At 37.3% G+C, this 19,544-nt stretch overlaps 2 protein-coding genes across 7 annotated transcripts in view; one reads left to right on the top strand and one right to left on the bottom strand.

The window, feature by feature from the left end:
* Nucleotides 1–2,574: 2,574 nt before the first annotated feature.
* On the bottom strand, nt 2,575–12,088 carry si:dkey-190g11.3 (uncharacterized protein LOC567059 homolog). Of its 6 annotated transcripts, XM_055161502.1 has the most exons (7): nt 12,031–12,056; nt 9,687–9,948; nt 9,414–9,585; nt 7,130–7,234; nt 5,950–6,090; nt 5,159–5,209; nt 2,575–3,186 (listed from the first exon to the last, which is right to left on the bottom strand). In XM_055161502.1, the coding sequence occupies exons 2-7, from the start codon at nt 9,782–9,784 to the stop codon at nt 3,004–3,006; spliced, it is 750 nt and encodes a 249-aa protein (XP_055017477.1). In that variant the 5' UTR covers nt 9,785–9,948; nt 12,031–12,056; the 3' UTR covers nt 2,575–3,003. The 6 variants fall into 6 exon arrangements, with proteins under 6 accessions (XP_055017477.1, XP_055017479.1, XP_055017476.1 ...); XM_055161504.1 differs by lacking the exon at nt 9,687–9,948 and having other exon boundaries at nt 12,031–12,088; XM_055161501.1 differs by lacking the exon at nt 12,031–12,056 and having other exon boundaries at nt 9,687–10,201.
* A 3,322-nt stretch (nt 12,089–15,410) lies between these two features.
* Nucleotides 15,411–19,544, top strand: part of rab3c (RAB3C, member RAS oncogene family) — a 40,714-nt gene continuing 36,580 nt past the window's right edge. Inside the window, exon 1 of the mRNA XM_020932354.1 lies at nt 15,411–15,428. Within this exon, the coding sequence (XP_020788013.1) occupies nt 15,411–15,428 (18 nt within the window). The remainder of the gene's footprint in view (nt 15,429–19,544) is intronic.

Raw genomic sequence — 19,544 nt, 5'->3', positions numbered from 1 at the left:
GAACATAATTCTGCAGATTTTTTTATTTAAAAATTTTTATTTTTTTTTAGTACTGCTTTTATGTATTGATTTTCTTACTTTTGTTCACTGATTTTAAAATGGTTTACATTGCTATGTGAATCGCTTTGGAAACTGTCTTGTTTATAAAATGTGCTATACAAATAAAGTTGGATTGGATTGGACTGGATGTTATTTATTGCTTTGTCTGGACAGCTCCACGTGATTATTTATTTTATTTATTTATTTTATTTTATTCATTGTTTTATAATTTTCAGTTTTATGCAATTTAATACTTGTTATTTATTGTTTTTAAATATGATTTACTGTCTTTTATTGAATTAATTTGTCTGTGCAGCACATTGGAAACTGTCATGTTTATAAAATGTGCTATAGAAATAAAGTGGATTGGACTGGATCGGAATGTTTCACAGTATGGCTTTAACCTTTCTATATTCATGGAGCCCAAACCAAACAAGTTACAGGTCAGATCTGTGGAGAGGCAACCCCACTCACAGTCAGAATTCCTGTTTTTCTAGGTATTTTTAAGCCATAAAACCATCTGTAACTGAAGAAATGTAAGGTAGATCTGTTTAATGTCATACTGTGGAACATTCCCGACACATCCATAGAAACAAGCATGTCACAGACCTCCAAACAAAAAGTTATACTGCAATATTAAGCAAGACTTCCCCACATATACTGAGGAATATTCCAAGTAAAGCAATAACATCTCCATCTCCAAAAATTACATAGTTTATCTTCAAATACGTATCGAAATGACTGCAATAATTCAGTCAGGAAGCATCATTTCTTTAGATGTTTTCTTTAGTCAAACAAAGACACTGAAATCAACCCATGTAACAATGATAAGACAGTTAAAAATAGATCGCACGATTCAACAAAACACAAGATCAAGCCAAGATACTGCTAAATTAGCCCACACTGAATCACCACGTCCCAAATAAAAGGCTATTTCTGTTTGTAGTCTGTTTCTGTACGAGTATTAGCAGCATCAAAGCGTGAAGGGTCCTTAAAAATCTTCCGTCATTCGTGCTGTTGATTTTTTTTCGTATTTTTTGTGGGGATATGAATAAAGATAAGTCAGAACAGGCAGCACACGGGAGTCAAGTTGTCCTGACTTTTACTACGTCTCCCACTCGCCTCCCACTCACCCTCATACGATCCAAGACTTCGCAACACAAAGCAAGTGCAGGGTCCATTTCCGAGACAAAATTCCACATAGAGCACTGAGAGTTTAGAGTCACATTTAGTGTTCCAGTGCAGGACGAAGTAACCATGGCGACACGTTGCTTGCAAGAGGACAGGCAGCCACCTAAAATGTATTACGTGAAATTTACTCTTGTGAGCTTTAAGCCACGGTATACTGCTGTTACCTCCTTAAAACAGACCTGGAGTTGTGTTTTGTTTCGTTCACACGTTTGAGTAATCCTTTATTATTAGTCTGTCTACATCTCCAAAGCTCAAAATGCTCTGTTCCAACTTATGATGTCGTGAGGTGGTAGTTTTCAAGTTAAGAGCTCCTTTTTACCTTTAGTTCAGAAGAGATTGAGAATTCCTGGGCTGAAATGATCCAAATGATTGTAATGAAGTTTATAGAGCACAAAGTGATGAATGTTTTCAGTTTGAGAGAAGAACTCAGCCTAAATATGCAGGGTTTGTGTGTTAAACATGTGTGAATGAAACAAAACACAACTCAAGGTCTGGAGGAAAGAGTATAACATAGATCAGAAAATAGAGTAATATGGGCCCGTTAAAATATTTAGTCTGTTAAAAAAAAAAGCAATGGAATAAGGACATGCAATTTCAACCTGTAATTAATATTTATACCTGATTCTCCAACTATTTACAAAAAATATGTAATTAAAATCCTCAAAACCTGGCACAGAAACTACCACCTAGTGCCTCTGCTCAATTTCATTTCTCTCCAGTGATTAGGTCAGGAAACAGAATACACTGGATGGTTTGTAAGAACCCTGGAAGTTGTAGACCGCGCATCGGCCAGTCAGTGAAAAACTGTGAAGCCATGACGTCAAACTCAAACACCTGTCTGGGTCCCTTTTGTGGAACAGCACAACAGTAAACAAAGCGGTCGAGATGGATGTAGACGAAGACAGACGTTCTCTGTTGGCGACGATTCCTAAGATCGAGGATTTAAAGCTGGAACAAAGAGAATGTTTGGTGAATTTTATTAAGGGGAAAGACATTACTGCTCTTCTTCCTACGGGATTTGATGCATTACATACGCCACAACTAATAGCAGGAATTGGTTAAATAAAAAAGTACCCGCGTACCGTTGAGCGAACGAATCCTAATGCTGCGAGGTCAGACGGTTTCCACGAAGTGAAACCCTCTGATGAATTAGGCCACACAGAAACATGTCAACTTGATAATACATAAACCTATGAATTTCAGTTGTGACCCTTTGTTTTTGATGCCAAGGAAGCCCTAACTAGGAATTATTATACGCCATTTGCGGACTGCAGGAAGAATAGTCATCTCTATGGTAATAACTAACTGCGATCCATAATAAAGAACATGTGTGGAACCTTTATTATTATCAGGCAGTGGCGGCGAGTACATGTACACCCAAAAAAGATCAAATTCTGATGTTGGTCCCTCTGATTATTTGTATCAGATTTTGCTATTTACCTGTCATTTATGTAATCTTGCATATCCAGAAATTAGATTATAATCAGATTTTGGTGTGCATATGAACAAGGCCACTGTTATTCGGTTTAGATTTTTATTTTCCAACATAAAAAGAAAAACAATCTATTATACAACTATACAAATACAAATTGGCTCAATTAAGTTCATGAAAGTAATGCAATTTGGCAGCAACTCATTAAAACTATTAGAACAAAACCCGGTGTCTTTATGCTACAGACATTGCGGTGCTTCCAGTTAGCTCTAACCTCCATCCGTTGTCATGGAGATTGATGATAGTGCAAGAAGAAGAAGAACTGATCCGAGATGTCCGCTTTACTCCGTAGCTATTGTCTTTTTTAAACTTTCTCTCACGGCGCTGATGTCGTAGGCGAATGTTTGGTCCAGATTGGAGCCGATGGAAGAGTGAGGAGTCCAGCGAGGAACCGGGAATCTGCAGGAGACCACGAACGCACCATCGGGAAGCTCCTTCAGCAGTTTGTCACTCAGCGCCTCCATCTGTCAATCAAATAACAGGATTCCGCACTAGCACTATCCAGGCGGGGTAATTTTGACAATGCATTTCATCTAGAATTAGTTTTAGTGTAATAGGACTTTGTGAAATTTTCTTAGTCTCGAGCTGGAGCTTGTGGTGGTTAAGACGAGACTTAAAACCAGCGGGGACAGGGTCTTCTCTGTGGTCTGCCCCAAACTCTAGAACATTCTGCCCCCCCACATTTGAACAATCCCCACAGTGGAGTGTTTTAAGTCGCGTCTTAAGACCCATTTTTATTCTGTGGCTTTTCAGAATGTTTTTTTTTTTTTTTTTTTTTGTAATATATTTATTTATCTATTTATTTATTTTTTATTGTATTCATTTTTATTTATTTATTATTTTATTTATGTATTTATTTATTTTTTATTGTTTTTTTTCTATTATATTTTCTTAGTACTGCCTTTATTTATTTATTTCATTTTTTTTCATTTATTATTATTATTATTATTTAATTTTTTAATTTTTATTTTTTTTAATCTTTTGATTCTATTAGTTCCTTTTGTTTTGATATAATTCTGTTGACTTTTTAAAGTGAAATGTTTTACACTGTTATGTGAAGCACTTTGGAAACGGTCTTGTTTATAAAATGTGCTATACAAATAAATTTGGAGCTATTAAGTCACTTTCTTGAAATCCCATAATAGTTTAAGGATACAGGGAACATTCATTTTCTAATGTTTGTGTGCTAATGCAATTTCTGCGAGCGATTATAATATGAAGCTCGTGATTTTTCCTCTGACACTGGGAGACGCTACATTTTCTATTCAAATGATTTTGTAAGACAACAGAGGATTATTATGATCAAATATAAACTTAAAACTTTGCTCATTTTCCACCTTTTAAATACTTTGTTTTACTAATCTCATTCGATCTCTGCGGTCCTTTGCTGTTGAAATTTAGTTAAAAAAAATGTCCTCATATCTTATCCTGTTTAGTTGTCTTAATATTCTATAATGTAATTTGAAGTCTTGCATTTATGGAATTTAGAATGAATTAATTTTGATTGTTTTAAATGTTTAATGATGAATTGGATTGCGGTTATTTTAAGGACATACAATTTCTGATAAAATGTTTTTATTAGAGTTGGTTTAATGTAAATTGTTTCTTTAATGTAGTTTGTACCCCCCCAAGGACTGCAGATGGAAAGTAACTTTTAGCCAAATCTGGCACAGAGCATCTTTTCTCTCTAAGATTAATGTTTTCTGTGCACTGTCCTTGTTTTAAATAAATAAAATAAATAAATCAATCAATAAAATAATCTTTGCTTAAATAAATATTGCTTTGTACTTCTGTTTGCATTAACTTACACTATTTCAATCAATAGGACCGTATAATCAATCAAGATGACTGAAGTAACTGGCGATACTTTCCAGTAACATTATGCAGGGGAAGGTTCTACGTGTATGTCTATGGCAGAATGTTGAGCAGTCATATTAGTAAACAGAGCCAAAAAAGTTTGAAGAGTCAGAAAATGCTACAAAAAATACAAAATTGATTTAAATGAGACTAAACTTTCAGGAACTTGTGAGCAATACGAGCCTCCATGGTGCTGTTCAGGTGTTTGATTTTTAACAAAAAAGGTGAGTGTGACTAACACGAGCTCGCTTGTGACTGTCATTTTATGTAAGAAGGAACACAAAATCGGTTCACCTGTTGTAGCTCCAACTAAGTCAGTTCTTTATATTCAGATAATGCTCAAATTGAAGTCTAACTTGAGGTGTGTGTGGTATAAAATGTTCAACTTCAGCCTAAATGGTTTAAGTCTACTCTGCGTTGTCTGTTGTCATTTATTCTAGTTTCTTTAGTTTAAGGAGTTATTAAGTTAACTAAGAAAACTTTTATATATCCACAAAAGTATCACATTGTCGCTTATCTTTGTCCGTGCCAGTTCACACTTAAAATAATCACTTCTTTGTGAGGAAGAAACGTTCTCACCGCTCCAGGAGCAAGAAAGGCTGTCACGTTGTTGTATGAGGACAGATCAGTCTGGAAACAAAAGATAAAACTTAATATTTTATCTAAAAGAAGAGAAACTCATTCTTAATACACTTGGTTGGGGGTCCGTCACCTGCTTATTTCTAGGGATACGTAATTTCTCTGCCTGGAATGTTCCACAGTATGACATTAAACCTTACATTTATTAAATTACAGGTGGTTTTATAACTCAAAAATACCTAAAAGAAAGATAGAAAGGACAGAAAGGTTTAATACTGTGAAACATTCCAGACAAAGCAATAACATCTCCATGGAGACAAGCATTTGACAGACCCTCCACCGGAAAAGTTACACAATGCACCTTTAACATACACTCCAAAAGCTGATCAATATGGGATTTCTGGACCTTTAAGATTCCCTAAATGAAACGTAAACTGCAAAATCCGATCAGAGTCTTTTTAAATTTCATTTCAATAAGACCACAATCAAGATAAAATTTTCAAACACAAAATAATAATACTTTCTTCATATTAGCATGAAGTCTTGTGTTTGTTCTGATAAGGCTCAAAACTGTTCAGGAAAGCTCAAATTTTGTCCTCTTAATGTGTTTTTTTGCAGTATTTTTTGCAGATACTTGCTCAAATGAGTGTCTAGTTTCGCTATTAGTTTTAGTATTGATTAGTATTCGATATTTTATATTTTTGACAACCGTATTTCCAGAACAACTGACTAACATGGAGGTCTCACAGGATTTAATAATACAGGTTTTTATAAGAGTTACTGGGACAAACCTTCCAGAAGTCAGTCTTAACAAAGTTGGCCTGGCTGGAGGGCAGGCCTGTCCACTGGGCCTTGGCTCGGGCGTAGGCCACGAGGATGGAGTTGATCTCAAAGCCGGTGCACTGGAACCCAGCAGAGGAGGCTGCAAACACCTACAGTACAACACAGATGGTTAGGGTTAGAGGGCAGATATTACTAGGATGTGATGCTACAGTGGAAAAGTATTGTGATTGCAATTAGACGTGCCATAGATGTTTTTTTTGTTTTGTTTAGTTTTTTTTTTTTATTTACTGAGGCTTGGACTGCAAATGTTTTATTGTATCTAAACTTAAGGGCTAACAGGCTTTTCTTTTGTAAAATTGTCCAGATTGTTCCTTGCAGTAGATACTTCAGTAATTGCAACCTACGTAATTTTGTCTAATTTACTGAACTAACTTATAAGGGCATTTCTACAATAATGTGAGCCTATACTCATAATATTGCTATAAAAATGTTACTGCTCAAATAAACATATAATCAGAAAATGTCTCTGAAGTCAGACTTGACATACAGTATTAATATTAACAATGATTTTTAGGCATGTAACAATAACCGAAATACAGTGATATTGTATCGTCAAAAGTCTCACAATAATATCATGGGCTGTCAATATATCGAATTACATGTTTCTTTGCTTAAATGGATGGTTTTATAGTAGCAACAGCTTATAAACCTCGGGAACTACATATCCCATGATTCATTTCAGTGCAGACAACATGAAGAAATATGTTTTTTACTTGAATTTTTGGGATTATGACAGAAATAATTCACCAAAATCTTGTCAACGTATTTTAAAAGAAGAAACATGTCCTATCTACAATTATATTAACCTCTTCATAATTAAATATTGCAATAAATATCGTACCGTGAGAAGATGCATATCGTGATAATATTGTACTGAGAGATTTGGATATCGTTACATCTCTAATGATTTTACATGATATTGTACAGCCTTTGTTATGGAGAGCATGAAGACAAATGTCCTCTGTCTGAAGTCAGATGGAAGACCTTGGCATTTGAGTGACCTATATAATCCTTGAGATAAGGTTAATCTATTATCTGACATTACAACAATAAAGCTTTTACATTATAGTAAGAGACAGATCTCGTTATGAATAGAAAGTACAGAAATACAAAGGTCTGTCCACTCACCAGTCTGCCGTCCCCTGAGCCCAGGTCTGCCAGACGACCTGAACGTCCGTGCAGGTGCCTCATCACGTTCACTGTCTGCTGTTTACTCGAGGGCAAATATGGAACCTACAAAGTCCATGTGATTCTTATTATTACACTCAATTTAGTAGTTTCTTCAGCTACTTTTCTGGTGGAGGGTGTACCACTTGCTTGTCTCTATGAAGATATTAATGTTTTGCATGAAATGTTCCGCAGTGTGGCATTTAATGCATCGATCTCTATGGTGAGGAGCAGGGAGAGTCACTAGGCTAAATTACAGGTGGTTTAAATTACAAACTGTCGAGAAGCGATTCAGCTAAAACACAGAAATAATATGTTTTCAAGATATTGTTTCACAATAAAAACACCTACTGTATTTTTCGTACTGTAAGTGGCTCTGGAGTCACACCAGCCAAAAAATGCATAATGAAGAAAAAAAAAAAAAACATGTAAGTCACACCGGACTATGAGTCGCACTTTTTGGGGGAAATTTATTTTATAAAATGAGAGACCGACATTTCATCTTGAAAGGCAAGTTATAGTAATAACAACAGAACAGAGAACAACAGACTGTTAACGTCACACATGAACAGTTCTTCAGATAAACTATAGCATAAACAACAGAACAAGTTTACCAAACTCTCCATCTCACTCCAAATCACTAAATCCATTGAATTCTTCATCCTCCCTATCACTTCTGAGCAACTCCACAACCTCCGGAGGTAAACAGAGCGCTGCTTCCTCTTCTGTGTCGCCGTCGTCAGACTTGGCATCAGTTCCAGTTACAATTATTCCGGCCTTTCTGAATCCCAACAGGATGGTTTCGGTTGTTTTTATGTTTGTTTAAATTTTAAATTGTCAGTGATACAGAAGTAATGGTGCGATCGACTGACATGATACCAGACGGGACAGTGGCTCTGTCTCTTCTGCAGCTGACATGCGCAGTAGAGTGAAGTGACAGTGGCACAGGAGCACACAAGCCTAGAGCCTCTCGCAGACGTCAGTGTGAAAATTTTAACATATAAGTTGCACCGGAGTATAAGCCGCAGGGCCACCCACACTATGAAAAAAAGTGCAATTTATAGTATAGAAAAGTACGGTGCTTGGATCTATACTTGAATGTACTGTAAAGATTAGATTAATGCCTTACTGTGGACCATTACAGGCATCAATAACATCACCATGGAGACAAGCAGGCATCTAATATATTCAAGATTTTTGTGTCTGAATTAAATATATTACATAACATATTTGATAGTTGTAGGAAACAGGAACCATTCATTTTCTATTGGCTTGATTTGTGTAACTAAAATGTGTTCTGTGCTAATACGATTTCTGCATGCAATTATAAAATGAAGCTTGCAATTTTTTCCACTGTCATTTTCTATTCAAGTCATTTTTATAAGAAATGAGGTGATTATTATGATCAAATGTAGACTTACCACTTTGCTCCTTTTCCTTTTCCACATTTGTTGCGCCAAAATAAGCAAATCATTACCGTGCAAGTTATGATAATTGTGCAGATCGTACACATCAGGCATGCAAAATGTAAACTTGGGAAGCGCTGTACATTTATAGATCACATTCCAGGGATGGCACAAATTAAAACTGATACAGAGAATATGTAGAAATATACTTGTAGAATTACTTGTACTAAAACTGCAACAATGTAGGAAAAAAAATAACTAAAATGAAGAATATTTTCAGAGTCATGCATTATATAATCCCACACCAATAGTTGTCAGTTTTTAATTGCCAAGTTCTTAAGACAGAATGACTCCCAATTCTAAACAAAAATAGTGTCTTGTTGTTGACAAGTATAAACCCCCTACTAGGGATGCAACAATAACCAAAATACCGTGATATTGTATTGTCAAACATATCGAAGTACAAGTTCCTTTGCTTAAATGCATTGTTTTATAATAGAAAAAGCTCATACACATTGGGAACTACATTTCCCATGATTCATTTCAGTGCAGACAACATCAAGAAATATGTTTTTTTACTGGAATTTTTGGGATTATGACAGTAATAATTCACACTAATATCTTGTATTTTAAAAGAAAAAAAAAAAAAGTGTTCTATCTATAATTATATCAGCCTCTCCAAAATATTGCAATAAATATCATACCGTGAGATGCATATCGTGAAAATATCGTACCAAGAGATTTACATATTGTTACATCCCTACCTCTGTATTTAATTTGAACTGTTTATATTCTCTCATTTGCCACAACTCAGACTGTAAACGAAGCCTCTCTCTGACCTTTAGTTTCCATGGCACCCTTCGGAAGCCGGGCACAGCGAACAGGCTCCAGAGGCCGTACATGCCGGTGAGCAGAGCCCCGGAGCAGGCTGTGACCACAGGGTGCTCCCTCTGCAGAGACAGGGGGGAGTCCTGGAGAATCACCTCAATGCAGTCCTCCATCACAAACCTGCTATGTAGAATAATACGAGAATAATACATGCATCATAAATTTCCAGTCATTGCGCAATGCATACTGGGAAGGATTTTCCAAAAAAGTGAGCATCAAACCACCATGTTTGATTTCCCAGTGGGATGCGTCTATTGACAAAGTCGATCTTTTCTAGTCTTTTGAACCATATCGCTTTTGTTTCTGGTTCTGATATCGTCATATTTTAGTTATCGGATTCGGACATCGTAATTGTGTGGTTGTTGGATGTCCTAACAGTGGAAAACGGCTCGAGAAAGAAAGAAGTTTGTGAACTCCATTAATGAAAAAGGGAATCAGATCTGTCACTGCAAACCTCCGTTCAAACTGTTTTCCTTCCCAACGGAACTGAAAAATAGTGAAAAGTGAAGGCGATGGTTAGTATTGATACACAGGAAGGACGAAAAAGGTAATTTTTGGCTGCCATCCCGAGTTTGCAGTGAACATTTTGTATGTGGTCTGAAATTCATGATGCATGTATACAAAACAAAGTTATTTCTGAATATTTATACATAAAATACATGTACACAGGTATGAAACCAATGCATTAAAGGTGCATTGTGTAACTTTTGTGGTGGAGACATCTTCAAGGAGATGTTACTGCTTTGTCTGGAATGTTTCACAGTATGGTATTAAACATTTCTATCTTCATGGAGACCAAACCAAACCAATTACAGGTCACATCTGTGGAGAGATGAACCCATTCCCAGTAACGCCTGTTTTTCTAGGTATTTTTGAGCTATCAAACCACCCGTAGAGCTGTTTAATGCCATGCTGTGGGACATTTCAAGCAGAGTAATGACATATTGACAGAAACAAGCATGTGACAGACCCCCAGCCAAGAAGTGTACAGATTTTTGACTAACTAATTGAGACAATGGAAAGTTGTTCATAATTAGGAAGACTGATAGTAATAAAACACCCTCTGGAAATGGTCTAGTTGTATTTTTATAAAGAATCAAAGTACTTTCTGTTCTACACACCATGCTGTTTCATGGTGGCTTCACAGCTTTGAGAAGGAAATATGAGATTAATCTAATTTAAAAGGGCCCACATTATTATCTATCTGATCTATGTTATAATGTTTTTCCTCATCACAAACAGACCTGGAGTTGTGTTTTGTTTTTTTTTTTTTTTTTTGTTTCATTCACACCTTTAACACACAAACCCTACAAATTTAGGCCAAGTTCTTCTGTCTAGACTAAAAACAATCTGTTCCATCTTGTCATGTCATGTTGTAATACAAGAAGTGCTCCACTGTGTTTTTAAACTCCACACACTTTCACTAGAATCACTTGGATGATACCAGCCCTGGAATTTCCAATCACTACTGAACAAAAGTGTTGTTGATGAGGTACCAACATGACTAAAAGCTCACGATAGTCAATTTTGCATAATATACTAGCTTTACAGAAAAATGTGTATATGTATTTGTTATGCCTAGAATATTTCACAGTGAGAAATGTATATATCTTCTTTCTGTGATCTCCTTGGAAACAGTAATAATAGTAATTCAATGTGCAATGTAGAAAAATTTTAATCATAGTGGAACCAGGCAAAGCAATAACATATCCAGTGCGTCATGGTGTGAACTGAGTAGAAATGATTTATATTCTACGCCGGAAATCGACATGTTTGATTAATTTACATAATTTCCAACAGATAAACTGATTCCCAACATGCGTCAGACTGGGCAATTTTTTATTTTATTTTATTTTTTTTCCATGGGGCCACATGAGAAACAGAAAATATTGTGGAGGACTGGGCTCAATTCTGTGTAATATTAATTGTATTTCTTTATAAAAATCATTAAATATCATTGTTCTGACAAGTGTAAGAGTTTATGTTATGACTAAGCAATGAAAAAGTGAGGTTGCCTTACAAAAAATTTAAAAAAAAAACAAATCTAAAATAAAAGTAATGCAGATTTAGTCCATGCATGAGGTAAAATTATAAAATATGTTTATTTTGTAATTCCAAATGGAGCCAGAGTCAACCAAATGGCCGGATAATGCGCCAGGCAGAGCTCAGACTGGAGTTATTTTTCCAACCAGCAGATGGCGCCGGAGTGACCTTAGTAACATTCTAGAAAAGCATGTTTACCACCACAATCTCGCCTGGTTCTAACAGTTTTTGAGGGTTTGTGAATTACTTTTTTTGTCCACTCAAAGCCATCACAGCCTGTACAATTATGAACGTGCGTTTTTTAGGGCACGAAATACAAAATAAACAACCACTTTTCTGGAAAACCCCAAGTTTGTCAAGGCATTTTTGTTGCAGAGATCAACATCAGACCAACATGACAACGCTACGATCCAAATTATAACATTAAAAACCATGCAACGTGATGTTTTAGTAAAGTTTGACGGATTTTTGTAAGTAATATTTGCACATGCGTTGCAGAGAAAGTGTTTGGAGTCTGGAGCTCACCTGGCACGCCCCCTGTTCTGGACGTTACGCACGCTGCACGGCACGTACTCCAGCCCAGCGCACGGATACGGTTTCATCGCCCGCCCTGTGACTTTAATACCGCCCTATCAAATGAATACGCTCTGCTGCTATTGGGAAACGCGCCTGTCAGATAAAGCACACACCCAATCTATAACCAGTTGCTCTTGCGCAATCATTGTTGTGTTTGGTAGTCACTTTTTGATACTACTTTGGATTAAAGGTGGATCAAAGTGGCCAAAGTGAAAACAAGAAGGCAGGCTACTCAAGTCAAAATGAAAGTGGTCGTCCAAGTTATAAGATATGAATATTTGGAAAGTATTTGGTCATAATTCCTAGTAGTAATTTTCAGTTTGAGAGTAGAACTCAATCTGAATAAACGTGTGAATGAAACAAAACACAACTCCAGGTCTGTTTATGATGAGGAAACAATATCATAACGTAGCTCAGAAAATATATGACCAGTTTTTCTTTACTGTTTATTGTGTCATTGCACTCTGAAATGAAAAAACATAGAACAAATAAGCTATTTGAGTTGAAAAAGAAATTATGGAATCAATTTATTGACCAAAACATGTTCTAAACTTTTGATTCATCGAAGTGTTCACCTTTGGCAGATATTACAGCTGAACACTCGTGGCTCGTTCTTTTTACAATAGAAATCAAATATTTTTCGGAAAGTTCTTCCCAAGTCTGTTGCAGGAGTTCCCATAAATGTGTGACACTTGTAGGTTGTTTGTCTTTCACTCTTCTGTCCAGTTCATCCCAAACCAACTCGATGGGGTTTAAGTCTGGAGACTGTGCTGGACACTCCATGTTTTCAAGTTTACCATCTTGTTCTTTTTTTGTGAGTTTTTAGCAGAGCTTGGACTTGTGTTTTGTCATTACAGTTTATTTATTTTTTTAACCTCTGGCTGTTCTGTTCTTACCTTTGTACCATTTCAAGCTCTTCATTGGACTTCCACGACTTGAAACGCAATAAATAACTGGAAAAATTAGGGTTTTCTAAAACTTTTGATAGTGTATTTTTAACTGTTTTAATGCGATATCTTGTTTTATTTTGTTTTTTTGTTGATTTAAGACATACATGCATTAGGCCTTTGTTATTACTTAAATGTGCACTGTGTAACTTTTTGGTGGAAGGGTCTGCCACCTGCTTGTCTCCATGGAGATGTTATTGCCTTGTCTGGAATATTTCTCAGTGTGGCATTAAGCTCTATCTAATCTATAGCTTAGTCCAGTGGGGTTCATTTGGTCTTCCGATAATTTATGTTATTAGGTTCTTTTTTCATACTGAAGAAGAGTTTGTTTTCATACGTGACAGTTTCGATTGCTCTTCCTCAGAGTGGTCACTTGATGTTACTGTGACGTGTCCGGTCAGCTGATTTAAATAGGTTTTGGCGCTGTCTTCCTATTGCTAGTGAGCAGTCGAAACTGTCAGGTATGAAAACCAACTTTTGGTCTGAAAAAAAAAACAACAACTTAATAACATAAATTATCTATAGTTTCATTGAGACAAGCAGGTGACTTTGTCAGGTGATACAAGTCGAATCTGTGCTGAGAATCGTGTTTTTCATCAGAAATCATGCAGAATCCAGGCCAGATTGACATGTTTATGTTTAGTGTGGGACATTCAAAGCAGGTAGCATCTCCATATAGAAAAGTTACATAGTGCACCTTTAAACTAACTTTAAAGGGCCCTCATTACGTTATTTTTATGTTATAATGTTGTTTCCTCATCAAAAATATCCACAGAATTGCATTTTGTTTCATTCATGTTTAACACACAAACCTGCATATTTAGCCTGTGGTCGTCTCTCAAACGGAAAACACTCTGTTCCACTTTGTGATGTCATGTGGTAATACAGGAAGTGCTCCACTGTGTTTTTAAACTCCACACACCTTCATTAGAATCATTTGGATTGGATTTCAGGCCTGGAATTGCCCATCTCTATTGGACAAAAAGTTAAAAGTAGCTGTTAACTTGAAAACTACCACTACATGACATTACAAGGTGGACCAGAGCCTTGGAAGATGTAGACAGACTAATAATAAAGGATTACGCAAGCTCCAGGTATTCTTTTAGTGAGGTAACAGCATTATAACATATCTTAAAACTCACAAGAGGCAATTTTGTGTAATATAGGACCTTAAAAACATTTTGCAGGTCCTGAGGTACTTGGCCTGTATAAAAAGAATAGAATAACATCACCATTTGATTTTCTCTTATGCGTTTTGTAAACTCTATGGGAGAGTTTATGTTCAGTATAACCTATAATATCCAGTCCTGCATTCGTGTGACGCAAATGTAGCTCCTGTAATCCAGTTGCATTCGTTTCCCCTCCTGCTCATCCGCCCTGGCCTCACCGTGCACCCGCTCCATTTGAAAGGCCTCTAATGATAATATTCATCAGCACTCAAGCGGCTCTTATTCACTCCCTCCCTCCCTCTCTCTCCCTCTCTTTCTCTGTGTGTATGTGTTTCTCTCTCCCTACCTCTCTCTCCATCTCCCTCTCTCCCCCTCTCTCTCCTCTCTCTGTCTGTCTACCTCTCTCTCTCCATCTCTCTCTCCCTCCCCCCTCTCTTTCTCTCTCCATCTCTCGCTCTAACTCTCCCTCCATCTCTCTCTCCCTCCTCTCCATCTCTCTCTCTCTCTCCATCTCTCTCTCCCTCTCTCCATCTCTCGCTCTAACTCTCCCTCCATCTCTCTCTCTCTCCCTCCATCTCTCTCTCCCTCTCTCCATCTCTCACTGTAACTCTCCCTCCATCTCTCTCTCCCTCCTCTCCATCTCTCTCTCTCTCTATCTCTCCATCTCTCGCTCTAACTCTCCCTCCATCTCTCTCTCCCCCTCTCCATTTCTCTCTCTCCATCTCCCTCTCTCGCTCTCTTTGTCTGTCTCTCTACCTCTCTCTCTCCATCTCTCTCTCTCCTTCCTCCTCTCTCTCCCTTTCTTCACCTCTCTCTCCCTCCTCTCCCTCTCTCTTCATCTCTCTCTCTCTCTCTCTTTCCATCTCTCTATCTCTTTCTAGCTGTATCGCTTTCTCTTTCTCTCTCTCTCCCTGTCTTTCTCTCCATCTCTCTCTCTCTCTCCTCCTCCTCCTCTCTCCATTTCTCGCTCTCTGTCTCTCCATCTCTCTTTCTCCACCTCTTTCTTTTCCTTCCTCTCTCTCTCTCTCTCTTTCACTGGTTGTTGCAGATGCACGAGGAGAGGAGGGGGGAGGAGGGGACGCACGGCAACCAGCAGTGACGCAAACACGACTCAGGCCATTCAGGTTCTTGAAAGAAATGAAATAGGCCTCCCAGCTGTTTTATGTTTGTTATATCATCGATTTTAAAGTAGCTGCAGCCGGACCGCGCTCTCATGGAGCTGTACGGCAAGGTAAGACCAGACACAAGATACACTGTTTACGTTTAATAAGACTGAAAACACACTTAAAAACTACTAATGTGGGTAAAGAATAAAATAATGTAGCCTATATATCTCTACAAATGTTTTACAGCTGGTTAAACTATATTGTTATTCGTGTTTGTTTAAAATAACTCAATTTGACAGAACCACATTTACGCACAGCACGTGAAAGATGAGATGACATTAAAACATAAATTAAACGCAATAGATGTTGGTAATTAATGACACTGAGTAGGGAATAAGGCTACTAATAACTCCTACAGTATTTTTATTAAGCTATAGGCTAGTTTATGACACGTGCATGGTCAAAATAACTTAATTTGATAATCAAACCACATTTACGCACGTTTAAGATTAGCTGTCGTTTAGATACAAACAAATTCAATGCTTTAGATGTTGCTAATTAATGACATTGTGTAGGGAATAAGGCTGCTAATAACTCGTACAATATTTTTATTAAGGTATAGTTTATGACACGTGCATCAAAATAACTCCATTTGATAACAAAACAAGCAAGTTTAATGCTGTAGATGTTGGTAATTAATGATATTATATAGGGGATAAGGCTACTAATAACGATTCGTATAGTATTTTTTATTATGCTATAGTTTATGGCACGTGTTTGGTACAAAATAACAAAATAATTTGATAATAAGACCAAATTTACGCATGCGAAAGATTAGTTCAGCTGTCATTAAAGATCAAGCACAAACTGAATGCTACGGATTTGGTAATTAATGTCATTATGCTAGCTACTAATAGGGTTATGCTAATGTTTATTTGTACAATATAAGCTATTATTTTATGATTCATAGTTGGTCAAAATAACTTAATTTGATTTTAGTCCTTGATTTACATTTACGCACGTCAAAATCATAAAATAAACAACGCTGCCAGACGGATATCGCACAACAAGGAAATCGACCGTATCCCCCGTTGCATTCTGGGAAACGTAGTGCAATTATGGCCCGGCCAACCGTCTGACCCATTCCTCGTTATCCTCCGTAAAACTACACGGGCTTTCTTTCTTTCCTAATGAAAAGAGCGTTCACGGTGACGCTCCATTTACGCACACACGCACGAGACCGGCTCGCTCCTGCGCGTGCCTCGTCAGCTCGGGGCGCGTGCAGGCGGCAGCAGCTGAGGCACAGTGGACAGCTCCGGTGCTGAAGCAGTCTGCAGCGCACGGGAGGAGACCAGCGCAGAGCGGAGGGGAAAAAAAACGCCTGCGATCACAAAAGCCATTTCAAAGCGTCATTTTGCAGATAGTTCAGGGCTTGCACTGATCCGAGGCGTGCGAAACAGGTTAGTTACTTTACTGTATTCGTTTCTGAAAGGAAATATTAACGCTATTTTGCTCGTTGGAAGGTGAAATGACCTCCTGGATTGAGGAATAGCCAGTTTACACGTCAGCGTCGCTCGGAATTGGCGACATTTTTTTTAACGAATCAGTTCTTTAGCTCAACATCTCAACATTGCACGGTCTTGTCCTTGCCCCATTTGTGATTTTATTTAAGGGGCGGGGGGAGAAGAAGGAATGGGAGGAAGGGAGGGAGGGCAGGTGCAGGCCCGATATAGGTCCGATATTTTTTTGTTTTTTTTTTCCTTTGCTTGGGCTGAAATCAGTTCTTTATCGCGTTTGGCACGGGAGGAGCGCGCAAGCTTTGTCATAACATTTCACCTTGGAGAAAAGATGACTGCTCTTGTCATGCTACCAGTACTCAGCCCTCCAGCGAAGGGGCTTTACTGCATAGGCAACCCAAAAGGCGTTTCACATATGGGTGAATGAAAATGATGTGACCTCCTTACGTCTACTCTGGTTGAGCGTCTGAAATGGTGTGAAACTCGTAAGAAACACATGACATAACATCTGATAGAGCAACCTTAAACATGTCCGCCGGATATGCAAGTCCTTGTATGCCTGGTTTGTATTCCAAATATTGATTTTCTGTGTACATTTCATAAGCAGTTATTTGATACCTTTACGGTCTATTGCTTCGTGGGTTAAAGTGAATTTCTATTACGGAAATGGAACACAACAGGAGCCAAAATGCATCCTTGAAAACCGCTTTTAGGATGCGTTCATACTTTTCCCGACTTGATTTTGGTTTCTTCCCATTTTAATCCTGGTCTAGGCTTGGTTTAGATCAATTTTAGTTCCAGTTTAGTCCCAGTTTTGGTGTGGTGTGCAAATGTGACTGCAGTTGATTAAGCTTTGGCTTTGTAACCATTGGCTCACATTGTGTCCATGAGCAAGACACTTAATTCCCCATTCCACTCAGTTATATTGCTGGGACAGGAATTGGATCTGTGAAAAAAAACTGTCACACTCTTATTTTTTTGGTATGAAATCAACCCATAATGACAAAGAAGGCAGCCAATATGATTCTACTATTGACAGAAATACAATTAATATTCAGATAAATAGCATAAAGTAGTAGTAGTAGTGGTGGTGGTAGTACTAGTCATCTTGTAATCAATGTTACTTTAAAAATGGAAAAATCACATTATCTATTTAACCTGCATATTGTTGAGTATGTCCAAATGAGCATAAATACAACCAAAATAGATGCCATTTATGTGTAAAATGCTACAGCAGATCAAAACTTAAGATTAAAAAAAAAAAAAAATTACATCTGTGGTTTTAGTATCACGTTTTTTCAAATTTTAATAGTTTTTATCATGTTTTTCTTATTAAGACTAATATATAGAAGTGCTCCAATCGAGCAAGGTAAAAAAAAAAAATAACATGATTGATGTTGGTGATTCGTGGTTCCTGATTGATTTTGATTCTTTGTTTAGAATAATTCATTAAAATCAAAATTCCTGTTTGGCACAAGTAGAAAATGCATCCAGTTTAGTTCATCTAGACCCTTATACAGAAAACTCATCATGTCTTCTCACTGTAGAACTATCGGCAAACCATTTAGGGCACACGTCTCGAAAATGTTTGTGATTACTCCCTTATCCTTTCTAAAAATATATGTTTAAAGGCCCCATATTAGACTATTTTCTGATCTCTGTTGTAATGTATTTCCCTCATCACAAACAGACCCGGAGTTGTGTTTTGTTTAATTCCCACATGCTACACACACAAACCCTGCATATTCAGGCTGATTTCTTGTCTCAAACACAAAACACTCAGTACAGGAAGTGCTCCAAAGGGTTTTTAAACTCCATACAGCTTCACTAGAATCGTTTGAATAGTTTCAGCCCTGGAACTGTCAATCTCTACTGAATAAAAGCTAAAACGAGTTGTTAACTTGAAAACTATGACTACATGACATCACAAGGTGGAACAGAGCATTTTGAGCTTCAGAGATGTAGACAGACTAATAATAAAGTGTTACTCAAACATGTGTAAATGAAATAAAACACAACTGTTTTTTGAGGAGGTAACAACATTATAACATGTCTTAAAAATCCATGTATCAATCGTTCATTAGTTTTTTCAATATAAAACCAAAAATAAGAAAATGAAAAAACAACTATTTTCTTTATTGTTTTCTTTATTATTACCCAAATGAAAAAATGGATAATGATTCTTTTTTTTTTTTTTTTTTTTTATGAATAATGGAAAAAAATGGATAATGGCCATTTCCATGACTTAAACTGCGATGACGAACTTTTATGGTTCGGACTGAACCAGGACTGAACCAAGTCTAAACCAAGTCTAAACCAGGTCTAAACCAGGACAAAACAGGTGTCAGTTCTGGTCTGCTCCCAGTCTCAGTCCTGGTCTCCTTTCTGGTCTGGTCCTGGTTCCAGTCTCAGTCCCGGTCTGGTCCTGGTCTGGTCCCGATCTCAGTCCTGTTCACCCGACGGGCTCACCTCCTGGGCCTATCCTGACACTCAGTACTGGTTTAGTCTTGGTTTAGTCCTGGTTCAGTCCGTATGCCGCGCAAAAGTCCGGCATCACAGCTTAAATCACGGAAATGAGAAACGGCCCTTATCCGTGTTTTTTTTTGTTTTGTTTGTTGTTTGTTGTTTTTTTTCCATTTTAGTTTTGGAGACAAATAATGAAGAAATTAGTGTTTTTTCATTTTCTTATTTTTGGTTTTATTTTGAAAAACAAATGAACGAATG

The sequence above is a fragment of the Boleophthalmus pectinirostris genome, unplaced genomic scaffold (genome assembly GCF_026225935.1).
Source record: "Boleophthalmus pectinirostris isolate CB_2022bp ecotype Guang Dong unplaced genomic scaffold, ASM2622593v1 HiC_scaffold_4, whole genome shotgun sequence".
Classification (NCBI taxonomy): domain Eukaryota; kingdom Metazoa; phylum Chordata; class Actinopteri; order Gobiiformes; family Gobiidae; genus Boleophthalmus; species Boleophthalmus pectinirostris.
Note: the sequence above shows the minus strand (reverse complement) of the source record. Positions and strands in the feature narration are given on the sequence as shown.

Coding starts and splice junctions, on each gene's coding strand:
- si:dkey-190g11.3 (XM_055161502.1), bottom strand. CDS start 9,784: ATGACGATATCAGAACCAGAAACAAAAGCGATATGGTTCAAAAGACTA. Junction 9,586..9,686: donor CCACTGGGAAATCAAACATG/GTGGTTTGATGC, acceptor TATTCTACATAG/CAGGTTTGTGATGGAGGACT. Junction 7,235..9,413: donor GGGTGCCATGGAAACTAAAG/GTCAGAGAGAGG, acceptor TGGACTTTGTAG/GTTCCATATTTGCCCTCGAG.